Consider the following 15,404-nt stretch of genomic DNA (forward strand, 5'->3'; position numbering starts at 1 on the left):
GCCCTAAGCTTCATCCTCGGTTGACCTTTAGTCTATGCAGTGGACATCCCCTGAGGGATCGAGCAAGGAGTGAGAACGCCACAGCGTACCACTTTCCGCTCATACGTCATATGTTTTGTAGCTAGGTACTTCACTTGTATAACTTGATATTGTTCTATTATAAGTTACAACCAATAAATCACTAGTTCCCAATCGGCGTCTCATTCCATTCCTACATTCTGGCGCCCAACTTAAATGACAGGTGGGAAAACGGAAGGAAGTCAAAAGGGATCAAAGTCACTAAAAATGGCGGTGACATTAACTACGGAACAATTTCAAGAATTATTGAGTCGAATACCAGCGCAATCAAAGTTAAATAAAAATTTCACTCGCTGCAACTTAATCTATGGTGGTGAACGCGACTATAACAAAGTGGATGCATTTGTTACGGGTGTCACAATATATAAGCAAATTGAGGGTATATCAGACGAAGATGCTTTAGCCGGCCTACCGCTATTATTAAAAGATAACGCAAGTACGTGGTGGACTGGTATAAATTCCGAAATTAAAACCTGGTCTGCTGCACTAAATGCCATTCGCTCTGCATTTGCTCCAAAGTTACAAGCATACGAAGTATACATACAGTTGTTTAGTGATAACCAGGGTGAAAGTGAGCCGATTGACACGTTCCTCTGCAGAAAACGAGCACTACTAGGAATGTTGCCTGCAAAACGCCATAAGGAGGAGGAGCAGGTAGACTTTGTATATGGGCTATTAAAAATGGAATTTAAACGAAAGGTTGCCCGAACCGAAATTAAATCTTTTTCGGATCTAATTGAAAAAGCGCGTCACCTCGAAGCACTCGAAAGGGCGGAGAAGCAACCAACGAAAGCCGACACAACCGAAGTTCCTAAAAAGAATATTGAGAGGTGCCTGTATTGTCGTCGCAAGGGGCATACTATTGAAGTTTGTAGACTCCGGTTGCGCCAAGAGCAACCAAAGGCCGACCAAACGCCACCAGCGTCAGCAAGCGGCGTCATCACCAAGAGCCCAATTAAATGTTACGGATGTGGGGCACCCGGCGTGATCCGAAGCAACTGCGAGGTATGCAAGGCGAAGGAAAGCCCGTCTAAACCAGTTAAGTTTTACCTGTTCGGTCCCACACTGCAAAGCATAGCAAAGGTGCCTACGATCGAGATAATATTCAACAAGCAACTAGGTCACGCTTACATTGATACAGGGGCACTATCGAGTGTGGCAGGGAAAAAGCTTCATCATCTTATGATCAACGCTGGGATAAAAGGGACGCCATTTAAATCCCTTATAACCCTGGCTGATGGGTCAAAGAAATCGACGGAACTACTGACGGTCGCAGTTAACATTAAAATGGGGCATAAGACACTGCCAATACAATTTACTGTGTTCCCGGATGCCGACACACGCACACTCCTGGGAATTGATTTCCTAGAAACCAACGGCGTTGTCCTTGATCTGGGTCAACGGGTGTGGTATTACTATGATGAGCCAGAGAAAAAATATGACTTTCTCCGTGTGCAAAACGAAGACTTGTTGTCAGCAAGGCGGATTGACTTCGAGGAATCAGAAGAACCGCTTTCCGATTTTATGGCCTGGGCAACTAATCTAAAGATGTTGTCCCCAATACCAAATACACCAGATCCAAGCCCGAAGCAAGACATCGAAGCTCAGGAATCGAGTCCGGAGAAAGAAATAGCCCAAGAATCAACCCCGGGTCAGCAAACCAAGCCTCCTGAGTTGTCAACATGGAAATTAATCAAGATGGATTCCCCGCCGCCGCCTGTTCGCCCACGCGAGCCACGGGGGATTGAAGACAACCTTCCGGAAGATCCGCGTATCACTTATTTACCAATAAATCCTATAAAATTGTACTCTCTTGATATTTCTTTAGAACCTCACGAAGCTACTTACCTAACTAACTCTGAAAAGGAGCAGGTTAATAATTTGTTAAATGAATTTCAAGATATATTTAATACTCAAGGAGACCCTACGCCATTTGCCGAGCATAAAATAGAGACAGGTAATCATAAACCAATAGCTCTAAAACCCTATAGGCTGTCGCCTATCAGACAAAAACAATTAAAAGATAAGTTAGATGAAATGCTGAAAAACAACATTATAAAAGAATGCGAAAGCCCCTGGGCAGCCCCAGTAGTATTGGTACCTAAAGGTGACACAGATATCAGAGTATGCATAGACTACAGGAAATTAAATGCTATTACGACACCTGATCGATACCCCCTGCCTCGTATGGATGATTTACTTCAGCAAGCTAAGGCAATGCCTTATATGACGACAATTGATTTACAATCTGGGTATTGGCAGATTAAGATTGATGAAAATGACCAGAACAAAAGTTGCTTCGTAACAGTCTTCGGAACCTTTATGTTTTTACGCATGCCTTTCGGGCTACGCAATGCGCCTAGCACATTCCAGAGGCTAATGGATAAGTTTTGTCGAGAACTTAAAGCAGAATCAGTATTCGCGTACCTGGATGACTTGATTTGTCGATCCCCAAACTTTAAGCAACATCTCGACGATCTAAGAGAAATATTTACAAGGTTAAGATATTATAAGCTTAGAGCTAATAGAAACAAATGCAACCTTGCCTGTGCAACTATAAAATATTTAGGTCACTTAATCACGCCTGAAGGCATAAAGACCGACCCTGATAAAACAAAAGCAATCAGTGAATTACCAGAACCGAAAAATCTAAAGCAATTGATTTCGTTTCTGCAGACAGCATCGTGGTATCGCCGGTTCATTCGGAATTTTGCAGAAGTGGCTAGACCCCTTACAAATCTGACTAGGAAAAACATAGCATGGAAATGGGAAGAACCACAGCAAACTGCATTCAATATGCTAAAGGAAGCATTAACCACGACACCGGTACTGAAACAACTCGACAGCGACGCACCTTATATTATAAAAACTGACGCCAGTAACTACGCAATTGGTGCAGCTCTGGTGCAGGGGGAGGGTGAGAAAGAACACCCTATTGAATATGCTAGTAGGCTGCTTACATCGGCTGAACGCAATTACACGGTCACAGAGAAGGAAGCCCTTGCAATTGTGTGGGCAGTGACCAAATTTAGAGGCTACATAGAAGGCACCAAGTTCCTGACTATCACAGATCATCAACCGTTAAAGTGGCTAATGAATCTAAAGTCACCCACAGGTCGTCTGGCACGATGGGCCCTACAACTACAGCCCTACGATTTTGAAACCAAATATACCCCAGGAAGGACGAATGTTGTGGCCGACAGCCTTTCAAGACCGCCTTGTGAAGAACACATCGATCCATGTGAAATTTGTCGTGTCGAATTTGACTTGCCAAAAAGGGAGGAACATAACATCCGAGACGAACAAATGAAGGACGAAAATCTGCGCTCCGTTATTAAAACCCTTGAAGAAAATGAAGGTTCAGAAAACAACATTCAGTCATTAAAGAGAGGATACCTCATGCATAATGGAGTACTTTATCGTTTCACTCCAGATCAAGAAGATGACAATGCCAAATTGGTCATACCACATCATGAAGTACCCAATGTTCTCAAACAATTCCATGACTCACAAACAAGTGGTCACTACGGAGCAGAAAGGACCACTAAACGAATAGAGAAGAATTTCTTTTGGAAAGGACTAAGGAAGGACGTAATAAAATACGTAAAAAGTTGTTTAGAATGCCAAAGATATAAACCTACTAACCAAAAACCAGCTGGATTATTTCAATCAACAGCAAATAATCAGCGGTTCGAGGTATTGTCTATCGATTTATTTGGGCCCTTACCAAAAGGCCCAAAGAACGAAAAATGGATATTTATTGTAGAAGATACGGCATCTAGATGGGTTGAATTATTTGCTCTAAATGAGGCAACAGCACAACAATGTGCAATGACGCTATTGAATGAAGTATTTCTACGTTATGGCTTGCCACGTAAAATAACAAGTGATAATGGGACACAGTTCATATCAGCAATTATGCAACAATTGACATTTTGCTTGGATATACAGCAGATATTAAGCCCAGTGTATCACCCGGAGCCTAATATAGTGGAAAGGAAAAACAGGGACTTAAAAACACAAATTGGCATCATGGTTAAAGATAAGCACTATAGATGGCCAGAAACATTACCCACAATTCGATTTGCCATGAACTCAGCATATAACCAAAGTACGGGATTTACAGCAGCTTACCTTACATATGGAAGAGAAATGAGAACTCCGTTTGAAATAACGCATAATTTTAATGAAGTTATGGAATCAGAAAATTTTATAACAGACATCACACCACATTTAAAAAATTTAGCACGAGACCTAACCATAGCAAAAGAAAACATTGAGATAATGCAAGATAACAACAGAGAAATATCAAACCAGAAACGACGTCCTGATCCTGGTTATCTCGCAGGAGATTTAGTTTTGGTGGAAACACATCCATTAAGTCGCCAAGAAAGTGGATTCTCAGCTAAACTTGCACCTCGCAGAGATGGCCCATATTTAATAAAAAGGAAAATCGGAAGTTCCATCTATGAAATTGCCAATTTGAATGAGCCTGAGAAATCTATTGGTAGATACCACACGTCAGCCATCACCCGCTTTGAGAGACAAGATGAACTGAACCCAGAACCAGTTCTACCAATTAGAAGAAGAGGACGCCCAAGGAAACAATAAAAACGTTACTACTCCAGTTCCAGTTTCTGTTCCTGGTACTCTTACGTGGACGCCAAAGAGTACCAGAGGGGGAGAATGTAGCAAGATAGAATAACATTAGTACTCTCGAGGCGCGCGGATCCGAATACTTTCTCGCTCGCACACTACTACTTGTTGCGCTCAGCGGACCGGCCGAGCCGAGCGCGCGCGAAGATCTCCGAGCGGCACGCGGCACTGTATAAAAAGCGCGGCGCGGCCGCCGATATTCATTCGTTAGCTAGCGGTCTAGCTTGGGAGACGGCCTCTGCTATCCTCAAGGTGAACCAATAAATGAGCACGGGTTGTGAACGTCGCTACGTACCGCCCTAAGCTTCATCCTCGGTTGACCTTTAGTCTATGCAGTGGACATCCCCTGAGGGATCGAGCAAGGAGTGAGAACGCCACAGCGTACCACTTTCCGCTCATACGTCATATGTTTTGTAGCTAGGTACTTCACTTGTATAACTTGATATTGTTCTATTATAAGTTACAACCAATAAATCACTAGTTCCCAATCGGCGTCTCATTCCATTCCTACAACATTAAAAAAAAAAACAATAAAATACAATATTATTTATTTGTACAACTAACATAGCTTATAGGGTGTTACAGTTCAGTCAGTTTCGTTATGTGGCGCCTTACGAAATAGATTAAATTTTGAGAGCATTCATGTCAAAATATTATAGGTATTTACGTAAATTTTAAACCAATGTTCAATATTGTAACAAATATATTATCATGTATATGTATGTAGTTAGATATCACGATACATTTACTGCTAGATGGATTGCAATGTTAATTTTGAGGAATTTATGATAGCACACGTGAGTCGTGCAAGACTCGTGTTACGTTGTTGTAGCTTTACCCACCAGTCCCGTCAGAAGTAAGGCTGTGGTTATTTGGTGTGCGAGTCATGCACAGTTGAGACAGTAGTGAAGTATTGATTTTAGAGGGTTAGAGCCATGCGAGCGATTATAAAAAAAACCGGCCAAGTGCGAGTCGGACTCGCGCACGGAGGGTTCCGCACAATCAACAAAAAATAGAGCAAAACAAGCAAAAAAAAAACAAACAAAAGAACGGTCACCCACCGGGGTTAAGTACTGACCCCGCCCGACGTTGCTTAACTTCGGTCAAAAATCACGTTTGTTGTATTGGAGCCCCACATTAATCTTTATTTTATTCCGTTTTTAGTATTTGTTGTTATAGCGGCAACAGAAATACTCCTTCTATCACACATGTACCTAATGAATATTCCTTAATATCTAGTTAATGTTAGATCCGACGATTAATGCTATTATATGGCACTTGTTTTCCGATTCAATAAAATAAAATAATCAATACTAAGGTAAATGAAAAATAAATACATATAAATTAGGGGTTCAAGGGCGTATCTTAGCGACACTTATGTCCTTATAATTCTTATTACGATGTGCCACTTCAAAAATAAAATCGTCTAAGGACGAATTGTTAAAATAATTTTCTTTGAATTATTTTTATATTGTTTATACGTACGGTACAAGAGTTAGAGGAGAGGACCTTGTTTTGAATTTTCAAAGCAATATTTATATAACTCGCTGCATGTTTAACAGTGCCTCGGTAACCTCAACATGCATTGCCTTGCAATGTGAACACCGAATGTCACAGATCTCAATTTCATTATGCGAGCACCGAGATTTCCATCTGTACTATATTAATTCAAATAGTTCGTAGAAGTTAGAATTTTACTTCTTCCGTGCTCCATTTTTAAAAAGGTTACTTATTACGTAACATTTAGAGGTTAATTTATAAATGGATATTGAGAAGATGAGTATAAGTGGATGGCGACTTAATAAAAAGACAAATAAAAAAAATACAAAACCTACTTAGTCCTCGAAAATGAAAAAGGACGTAGTTTCAATTTTAATATTTATATCTATGTCCATTTATTTAAGTTGTAACGCGTTAAAACGATGATGGCTTTTATTCACCTAAACATTTCTTACCGACTTCCGTCGTTGTAGTCCACCTACTCGACCTAAAAAATGTAAGAAAGGATCAACGTGATTTGCTAGAACGGTTGACTCTCCATGTGTAATATTGTCTATATCCCTGTGTCGCATCCCATTGTCGCATTTGTCTTTATGGTTAGGATATGGGCATTGGTACTATTAAATTTAGGTACTGTAATTCAATAGTTTCCATACAGATGGAACTTTCCAATGCAGTACAATGGGAATCCGATTCACATAATCGATTCAAACAGTACGGGAGGGCAACAAACTTCCAAATCGCTGTCGAATAACGTAGAACACTCACTTGGACGTTCCCTATAGTGGAAACATAAGGGAAGGGATTCGAGCCGTTTATAGCAATGACAAAAAGCGAATACAGAATCTGAATACATATATGATTTCTAGCTAAGATGAAAACATACTTAAAAGAATAAAGTAAACTTGTGATACGACTCACTGACCAGAGTCTACTAAGACTACAACAACATACTAATGTTACAAACCTAATTCTAACGATTGATTTATTCAAACACACCAGTTTTTTAAAGAATCAATGTCGGCAATGTGAATGTCAGGTTTGTAACAATGTAATAAAATTTTATATATAAGTAATAAATTGTAATAAAGTCGATTATACACTTTGCAAGTATGTACTTAATACAGATGACTAATACAATAAACCGGTACCAAGTACAGTCAGCAACCATTAAATGTCTTTTTAAGAATGACTTTTTTGGCAGAAACTTATTTGTGCCTCGACTCGCCCACGAGAATCTTTTATTTCCTAAAAAATATTTTTGCCAGTTTATAAAAGTTTCCAATAGCGATTTTACCCTAAATTCATTCTCGTGACTCGATAGCCTCGTAAGTCGTAAGTGATTCATGGAAATCGATGAAGTACTGCTATGACGTCGTCAGCTGTATGATTTTATCACTTTAGACAACACAATCTCACGAAAAATAACACACTCTACTTTTTACGGTATAGCGGTTTCTGTCGAACTAAGTGTCCATAAATTCCAAACTCAGTTTAGGCTAAATAATTCGGATTCCCAACGAAAGTTAGTCGAACCTACGTACTCGTACCGCGAATGCCGGGCGCGCCAGATTTCCTACCATTGGCATTTTCCCGAACCCGGCCAAAGGGACCAAAAGGGATACAAATTAATATCTTTGGGCTATCATAATATAAGGGGATTAAATTTTCTTGCTAGTGGCCATCTTACGCAGTGGGGTATTTAGGTATTGGCATTTTACAAAGGCAGCGACGGTCTATTGATCTGGAATAACATTCAGGAGACATTCGTATGTGACTGTCAGCCTCTAACAGTGTTCTTATATAATATATATCATTCATTCATTGCTTCCTACAAAATACCATTCTACTATTTGTAAAGGTACGGAATAAGTAGAACATTATGACTAGTTTCATGCTTTTAGTTTACTTATGTATTTTCAACACAATCATAAGTATGAGACATAATTCACATGATGTAATATAAAAAATCTACGTGGACTTTACAATTATTTAAACCAATTATCAATTATCTCTTAATTTGTAATTTCGGGATAATTAACTATTAAAACGCAGGAACTTAAGAAAAAATATAAACTTCGACAATCATATCGCATCATAATATCAGTCATCCGGGGCCCATTTCTCGAACGGTATTAGACTAATATTATTAGTCCGCGAACTGTCAAATCGTATGGGTTACCACGGAAACATACTAATAATATTAGACTAATACCGTTCGAGAAATGGGCCCCTGTATTAGTTGATATTGAACAGTTATTTACTGGACATGTAACTTCGCAGGCCTTTGAACGCAAAGACCACCATCAAGCTGCTGGAAGGCCGGTATACCGCGCTCACCAGCGCCGTGGTGAGGGTCGACGCTTTGCCTCCGACTGTGGAGATCCTCTGCGACATGCAAGTGCCGCTGGCCAACTACTTCAGCAGGAAAAGGGATATATTTTATAGAGGTGACATACATTTTCAAACTCCGCGAATACGAATCTAAAAAACATAGTTAAAACATTTTATTTCTATGTTGAATATACACATATACCGTATTTTAATTCAAGGGTGCATTTCCTCAAAGACACCGGTATTATAATTAACTCCATTTTGAAGATATTCATTAATTTATTTTTATCTGATAAGCCCTTATGAGTTACGAACGTGTACTTACACTTGGCTTAGGGCTAGGCTGAAGGCATGCCATTTATTTTTACACGACTGCCCAAACAAAAAGAGTGTATTGTTTTCAGCGTTCATGTTTGTATGTATATATTTAAGTATTTATGTGAGTTTCTTTATTCCACGATAACTTCAGAATGCCTTAACCGATTTAGATGTATGATATATCATTAGAATCCTTACGTCATCCCGGGTGACATAGGCTATGTGACGTCATTACAAAATCAATATGGCGGACTTAATACGTCATATTACGCAACCTTAAGAAAAAAACATCTTGCAAACCTATCGAGTAGGGTATCAAAATGTAGAGCTTTGAAAGACGAGTAATAATATATATGCAACATGTTGGTTTAAGTCTAATTTTGAGAAAGTAAGAACTTTCAAAATATGTTAAGAAAAGCAAATCCCATTAAACCATTTATTATTATTGAATCGGATAATAAAAGGAAGGTTTTCACCGCCGATCATAAACAAAAACATAATATAGTACATATTACATTATACTACTTAAAGTTTTTAACACATGTTTTAAAAGCAGCCAAATACCTATGTTCCAAATTGCGCTAATGGAATCGAAATGTGTACATATAACTTATATTTATTAATCGATACGATTGTAAAAAAAGTCCGTCTAAGCTAACTCTGCACCGACTTTGACAGAAAAGAGTGTGAAAGTTAGTTAATAACCTATTTTTTTTTGTAAAAATCTACATTTCTTCAAAGGCCAAAGGCCGAGCTGCATACCCTACACGAAGGCCCGGGGCGTAAGACAGACCCGGTGCGCGCTTTATACAACATCCCCAAGTATTCTAATTGCAAAGGCCGAAAGTCGAGCTCCTCGCAGGGCCGAAGGACTGGAGCGTAAGGCAGGTGCGTGCTTTTTGTATCTTCCCCAAGTTTCTTAATTGCGAAGGCCGAAGGCCGAGCTCCGCGTAGGGCCGAAGGCCCTTAGCCAGGCTCAGTGCGCACTTCCAACTTCCCCAAGCATCTGAATTCCGAAGGCCGAGCTCCGCGTAGGGCCGTAAGGCCCGGAGCGTAAGCCAGGTGCGTGCTTTTTGTAAGTTCCCCAAGTTTCTTAATTGCGAAGGCCGAAGGCCGGGCTCCGCGTAGGGCCGTAAGGCCCAGAACGTAAGCCAGGTGCGTGCTTTTTGTATCTTCCCCAAGTTTCTTAAGTGCGAAGGCCGAAGGCCGAGCTCCGAGTAGGGCCGAAGGCCCGGAGCCAGGCTCGGTGCGCGCTTATAACTTCCCCAAGCATCTTAATTCCGAAGGTCGAGCTCCGCGTAGGGCCGTAAGGCCCGGAGCGCAAGTCAGGTGCGAGCTTTTTGTACCTTCCCCAAGTTTCTTAATTGCGAAGGCCGAAGGCCGAGCTCCGCGTAGGGCCGAAGGCCCTTAGCCAGGCTCGGTGCGCGCTTCCAACTTCCCCAAGCATCTTAATTTCGAAGGACGAGCTCCGCGTAATGGGGCCGTAAGGCCCGGAGCTTGAGCCAGGTACGTGCTCTTTGGAACTACCCCAAGTTTCTTAATTGCAAAGGCCGAAGGCCGAGCTCCGAGTCGGGCTGAAGGCCAGAGCGGCTGAGCCGGGCTGAGCCAGCATTGGTGCGTGCTTCCAACTTTCCCAAGCATCTTAATTACGAAGGCCGAGTTCCGCGTAGAGCCGAAGACCCGGAGCGTAAAGCAGGTGCGTGCTTTTTGGAACTTCCCCAAGTTTCTGAATAGCGAAGGCGAAGGCCAAAGCTCCAATTAGGAGCCGACGGCTCGAAGCGACCGAGAGAGGATCGTTTCCACGCAAGCTCGCGTCCATGCTTACTAAGTTACTAGTTCTTCAAACGCAAAAATATATTACAAGTATCTAAATGATAAAGGCCGAAGACGGAGCTCCACAAAGGGTCGAAGGAACTTTTACAGCTCGCTATAAGCCCAGATATTTTATGCTGGTACTATTAACCTAAATCGCAGTAATATCTATCAGATGCCACATTTTTCGCTCAAATCCGTTGATTAACTGATGAGGAGGTAATCACGTAAACTCCACGAGTGTTACTTTAGATCCGAATAAATCAGCGTCATCTGTAGCAGCATTAGGTAAATGCAATTCTGAGTAATGGCTACCATGTACATATGTCGCAGGCGGATCGTATAATCCGCCGTATTACATTACGGCTAGCCGTTTTACAAAACAGGGGCGTTTTGAAATTCGGCGGTTCGACGATTAGCCGGATTGAATGCCGCTGAATGAAAATCCGCCGGAATGTATTCGGCGCCATACGTTCTTCAACACGGCTAGCCGTAATGTAATACAGCGAGTCATTAGCCGCCGCTTTGACAGTTTTTAGTTCCTATTTTTAACACTCGTGGCGCTGCCTGACATAACAACAACAAACTATGAAAAACGCTGGGGTGTCCATCAAATCTGGAGTTCGTCGGACTGTTTCTTTTCAAAAAACATTTCCTTCGCAACTTAACTAGACCGGTTTGCCCTTCGGGCATCTGAAGCTACCTAACGAACCTAACCTACCTACCTATTGATTTAGTGAGACGTCCGTGAAAACATTACACTTTGGGGAAAAAAGCGTAGGTAGGTAAGTAGGTTAGGTTCGTTAGGTAGCTTCAGATGCCCGAAGGGCAAACCGCCCAGATATAGGAGCCCCGCTTGCGGGGCTCCATCTATTTAAGTTGTGAAGGAAATGTTTTGGAAAAGAAACACATGTAATGCGGTGGGACCATGGTAAAAATAAATTAAATTTCAAACATTGTCAAACTCCGGTTACGTAGGCGACCGAAAGAACTGGTCACTCTACAATCTAAATAGTACATACGATGCGGCTAAACGTAGGCCGCCATATTGAAGAACGTATCGCAATGACAATCCGGCTAATCGTCGAACCGCCGCATTTCAAAACGCCCCTGTTTTGTAAAACGGCTAGCCGTAATGTAATACGGCGGATTATACGATCTGACTACGACACATATATTATTATCTAAATATCGGTATTATAATTATGCGGTATTAAAGATATTATAGGAAATATGTAGTTGCAGAGATAGAGCTCTAGCACTTTTCAATACGTCTGGTTTTTGGGTCCGACCTATTTAGGTTTTCAAGCACGTTTCATAGTAACATATCAAAAATCAGCATGATGAAATCTCCTTGAAGGAATTACATTGCCTTAAATTAAATCATAAAAATATAGTTAGTTTGTATGATCACTAAAATGTATAAAATAAAAATAATTAATTAAAAATTAGAAAATACGACTGCAGTTTAAAAGCGAACTGAAAAGCTAAAAATAATTTTAGGTATGTTAGTTACTCAACTTAATGAATGTACATTAGAATATAAGTGTTCAGTCAGGCTCATAAACAGCAAATGCAAAAGTTTAGGCTCATTTAGGATCGTCACTGTACCTGTATATATTATTTTGATTGCAGTCGGGGACCTTTTAAATGGGAAAATTTTAATACATCAAGGTCCCCGACTGCAATTGAAATAAAATGTACAGGTACAGTGACGATCCTAAATGAGCCTAAACTTTTGCATTTGCTGTTTATGAGCCTGACTGAACACTTATATTCTAATGTACATTCATTAAGTTGAGTAACTAACATAACTAAAATTATTTTTAGCTTTTCAGTTCGCTTTTAAACTGCAGTCGTATTTTTTAATTTTTAATTAATTATTTTTATGCTTAAATGCATTTAGCCGATGTTAACCGAATTCGATTATTGTCGTCATTGATTCAATAATAAAATTCAAATTTCGAACATCTCTCTGTTAAACAAAGGAATTTGATTTGACGTCATTTCCAGTACAACATAGTCGAGATGACGTTTTATTCGAAAGTAAATGTCAGTTGCAAACAGTGTGATCAAATGCCGGCGGCGGTCGTAACATGCGGTTTCTGGACACAACACAGATAGCTTATAATAATGTGTGTAGATAAGGCAGTGTATGCAACTGTACATAATAAGTCATTAAATCACTCGTGTGCTGTTTTTAACCCACACTCGTATTTTAACGCCTTTCATTATGTAGCAGTCACATTAATACCTATTATAAAGTCTATAAATATGCGTTCTATTGTTTTTATAGATCCACCTGTTACGCCTCCTGGATCACCAAATTCAATGCACACTTCTACACCAGATAGTGGTAAGTTTAGTATTTTAGATAAATTGTTACTATAAAACATATTCAACATCAATATCTAAACAGTTATTGTAGCATTTATAAGTGGATATTGTATAAATTCCTTACACAAACTACTAAGGATGACAAACTATTTGAATACCGAAGAGTCGGTAACACGTGGAGAAGACAAAAGGTCCTAGACTCGTAAAAGTAGTGGACTATGTTTGTGACAATGCTACTATTGGCATATGAATTTAGCGTGGTGATATAGAGATAGAGAATGAAATAGTGAGTGTGAAATGGTGAGAGCCATCAGGGAGCAGAAGAGTCTTCGAGTCTAGATGAAAAAGCGAGACCAGCAATTGCTTTTCTGTAACTACAACATTACTACCTTCAGTTAAAAAATACTACAGTTTTCTTGATTACTACTAAAACTTTATCTTTTATTGTTTCAGGCATTAATGTTGCTCCACGATGGATTGTCATGGTCTCACTAATATCTGTGCATTTTATAACAATACCAAATTCATGATGTATTTGTTACCAATAATAAAGCCTAGCCTAGTAAATAAGTCTGTAACATACTAGTTGTAGATAGATAAGAAGCAAGGTGTAAGATAATGACGATATTTTAAATTCTTATAAAGAATGTATATATTTGTAGTTAAATATATTTACTCAAGATAATTTCATGAGAATATTTTGCACATATGCCAAAGATTCTTGTTTGATAGAAGGCAAAAGAGAAATAATTTATCCAAAGAAATCAGAGTCACTTTGACACACTTTTAAACCTAATTCTACTCATACTGTAAAACAGTTCTCAAATATTTTCAATCACAGATAGTAATGAGTTTCATATCATTGACATTTTTGCCTAATAAAGCAACAATCGAAGAAAATGAGGAGTTTTTGTAGGAACAGTTATAAATTTAGAAAATAAAAGTTTCATTCTAATTATTATTTTTACCGTGGACTGGTAATACTGATACGTTGTGATTCGAACCGTCGATAATAATATTAAAGTCATAAACTATTACTTAAAACATTTTGAATTTGCAATAGATATACATACTTAAATAGTAGGTAGCGTATGAGATTACCCCACTTTAAAAGCTTTCTAAAATTAGATCTGTCCCTGCATACATTAAGGGGAAAGGTGGCATGAAGGAGCCAGGTTTTGAAAGAGACAGTAGGGTATTACTTCGGTAGTTCCGGAGCGTATTTATATCAGTCAAATTTTGTGGGAGACGGGAAATTAGTGTAGTCCGAACACAAAAAATAACAGTTCGTACAAAGTTCAATCGCAAACTACAAAAATTATGAAATTGGCTCATTTAAAACCTGACTCTTTCATGACACTTATTTTGGTTTGAGAAGTCATTCTTTCCGAATGAATCAAGTTACTTAATGATATTATATCAAGACCGGATTAAGTGGCGTACCTACTCGAAGAGAGGCCTATGCTCAGCAGTGGGCGATAAAAGGCTGATTATGATGATGTGATGATGACTATATCAAGAATGAATTCACGCATTCATTCCTAATGTTTTCGTAGCGCTACGCTCGTAGCTGTTTTTCTGCTTTGTAAAGGAAAGCGACTACGAACTACTAAACTACTAAAGATCCTTTATCATTTCGAACCTGTCAAGCTGGCTTCTTTATTTTTTGTCGTCCAATTGTACGGTATGAAAGCATTAAAGTAAGCTACTTATTAAAAAGAGTGTAACTTCAGTATTACGAACTATTTGTGAACATTCCGAATGAAATTTAATTACTTCGCTCTAGTCGGAATCGAGAATAAAACTATTTCTTTAAGAATTCGTTTCATTTCGCATCCATTCCTTTAAAAGCAGTAAATTAAGCCAAGATTCGCAATAAATTAACAAAACGGAATGTATTCAAGTAAGCAGTTGGTGGATTTTTCTTATTTGATTAAATACTATTGTAATAGGTACAGGTAATATGTTTTTTTCCTTTTTTCAATTCAAACTAAATCACAGCTTTCAAATTTAATTATCTTACCCTCCAATATGGTCTAAAAAGTAATGAAATGGAAATAGGTATATGTTAGAATTTCAGTTCCCATACCATACTGCACATCTAACCTACCTCCATACCATACCAAGCCACTCTTAACTTGTTAAAAAATGTAGCAAAACGCAACAAAACTCATCCAGGTACACCGACCAATCCACCGTGGCCGCTCAAAAAGATTGGATAGAACACAGGAGGTTAGTTTAAAAAATGACCGTCATCGGCGTCGTGGACAAAAGCTTTCATGCGGGCCTGCGTTCAGATCGGAGCTTTTTATTTGAGGGTATTTTTTAATTTGTCTATATGGTAAAACGTTACCAATAAACACATAAAG

At 39.3% G+C, this 15,404-nt stretch overlaps 2 protein-coding genes across 2 annotated transcripts in view; both read left to right on the top strand.

The window, feature by feature from the left end:
* The window catches only part of LOC134662520 (uncharacterized), a 39,256-nt gene extending 25,632 nt beyond the window's left edge, over window positions 1-13,624 (top strand). The window contains exons 5-7 of the mRNA XM_063518778.1: window positions 8,518-8,684; window positions 12,995-13,054; window positions 13,489-13,624. Of these exons, the coding sequence (XP_063374848.1) occupies window positions 8,518-8,684; window positions 12,995-13,054; window positions 13,489-13,565 (304 nt within the window). The 3' untranslated portion in view covers window positions 13,566-13,624. The remainder of the gene's footprint in view (window positions 1-8,517; window positions 8,685-12,994; window positions 13,055-13,488) is intronic.
* On the top strand, window positions 286-4,998 carry LOC134662604 (uncharacterized). Its single transcript, XM_063518877.1, has 3 exons — window positions 286-3,669; window positions 4,030-4,189; window positions 4,853-4,998. Exons 1-3 carry the CDS (start codon window positions 286-288, stop codon window positions 4,996-4,998), a joined length of 3,690 nt encoding a protein of 1,229 aa, XP_063374947.1.
* Window positions 13,625-15,404: the final 1,780 nt, after the last annotated feature.

The sequence above is a fragment of the Cydia amplana genome, chromosome 3 (assembly GCF_948474715.1).
Source record: "Cydia amplana chromosome 3, ilCydAmpl1.1, whole genome shotgun sequence".
Taxonomy (NCBI): domain Eukaryota; kingdom Metazoa; phylum Arthropoda; class Insecta; order Lepidoptera; family Tortricidae; genus Cydia; species Cydia amplana.

What these genes read in the sequence shown, in the direction of transcription:
- LOC134662604 (XM_063518877.1), top strand. Translation starts at nt 286, where the DNA reads ATGGCGGTGACATTAACTACGGAACAATTTCAAGAATTATTGAGTCGA. An exon ending in GGAAAGGACTAAGGAAGGAC is followed by an intron (nt 3,670 to 4,029) that starts GTAATAAAATAC and finishes TTGGATATACAG; the next exon opens with CAGATATTAAGCCCAGTGTA. An exon ending in GAACTCAGCATATAACCAAA is followed by an intron (nt 4,190 to 4,852) that starts GTACGGGATTTA and finishes TGTTGCGCTCAG; the next exon opens with CGGACCGGCCGAGCCGAGCG.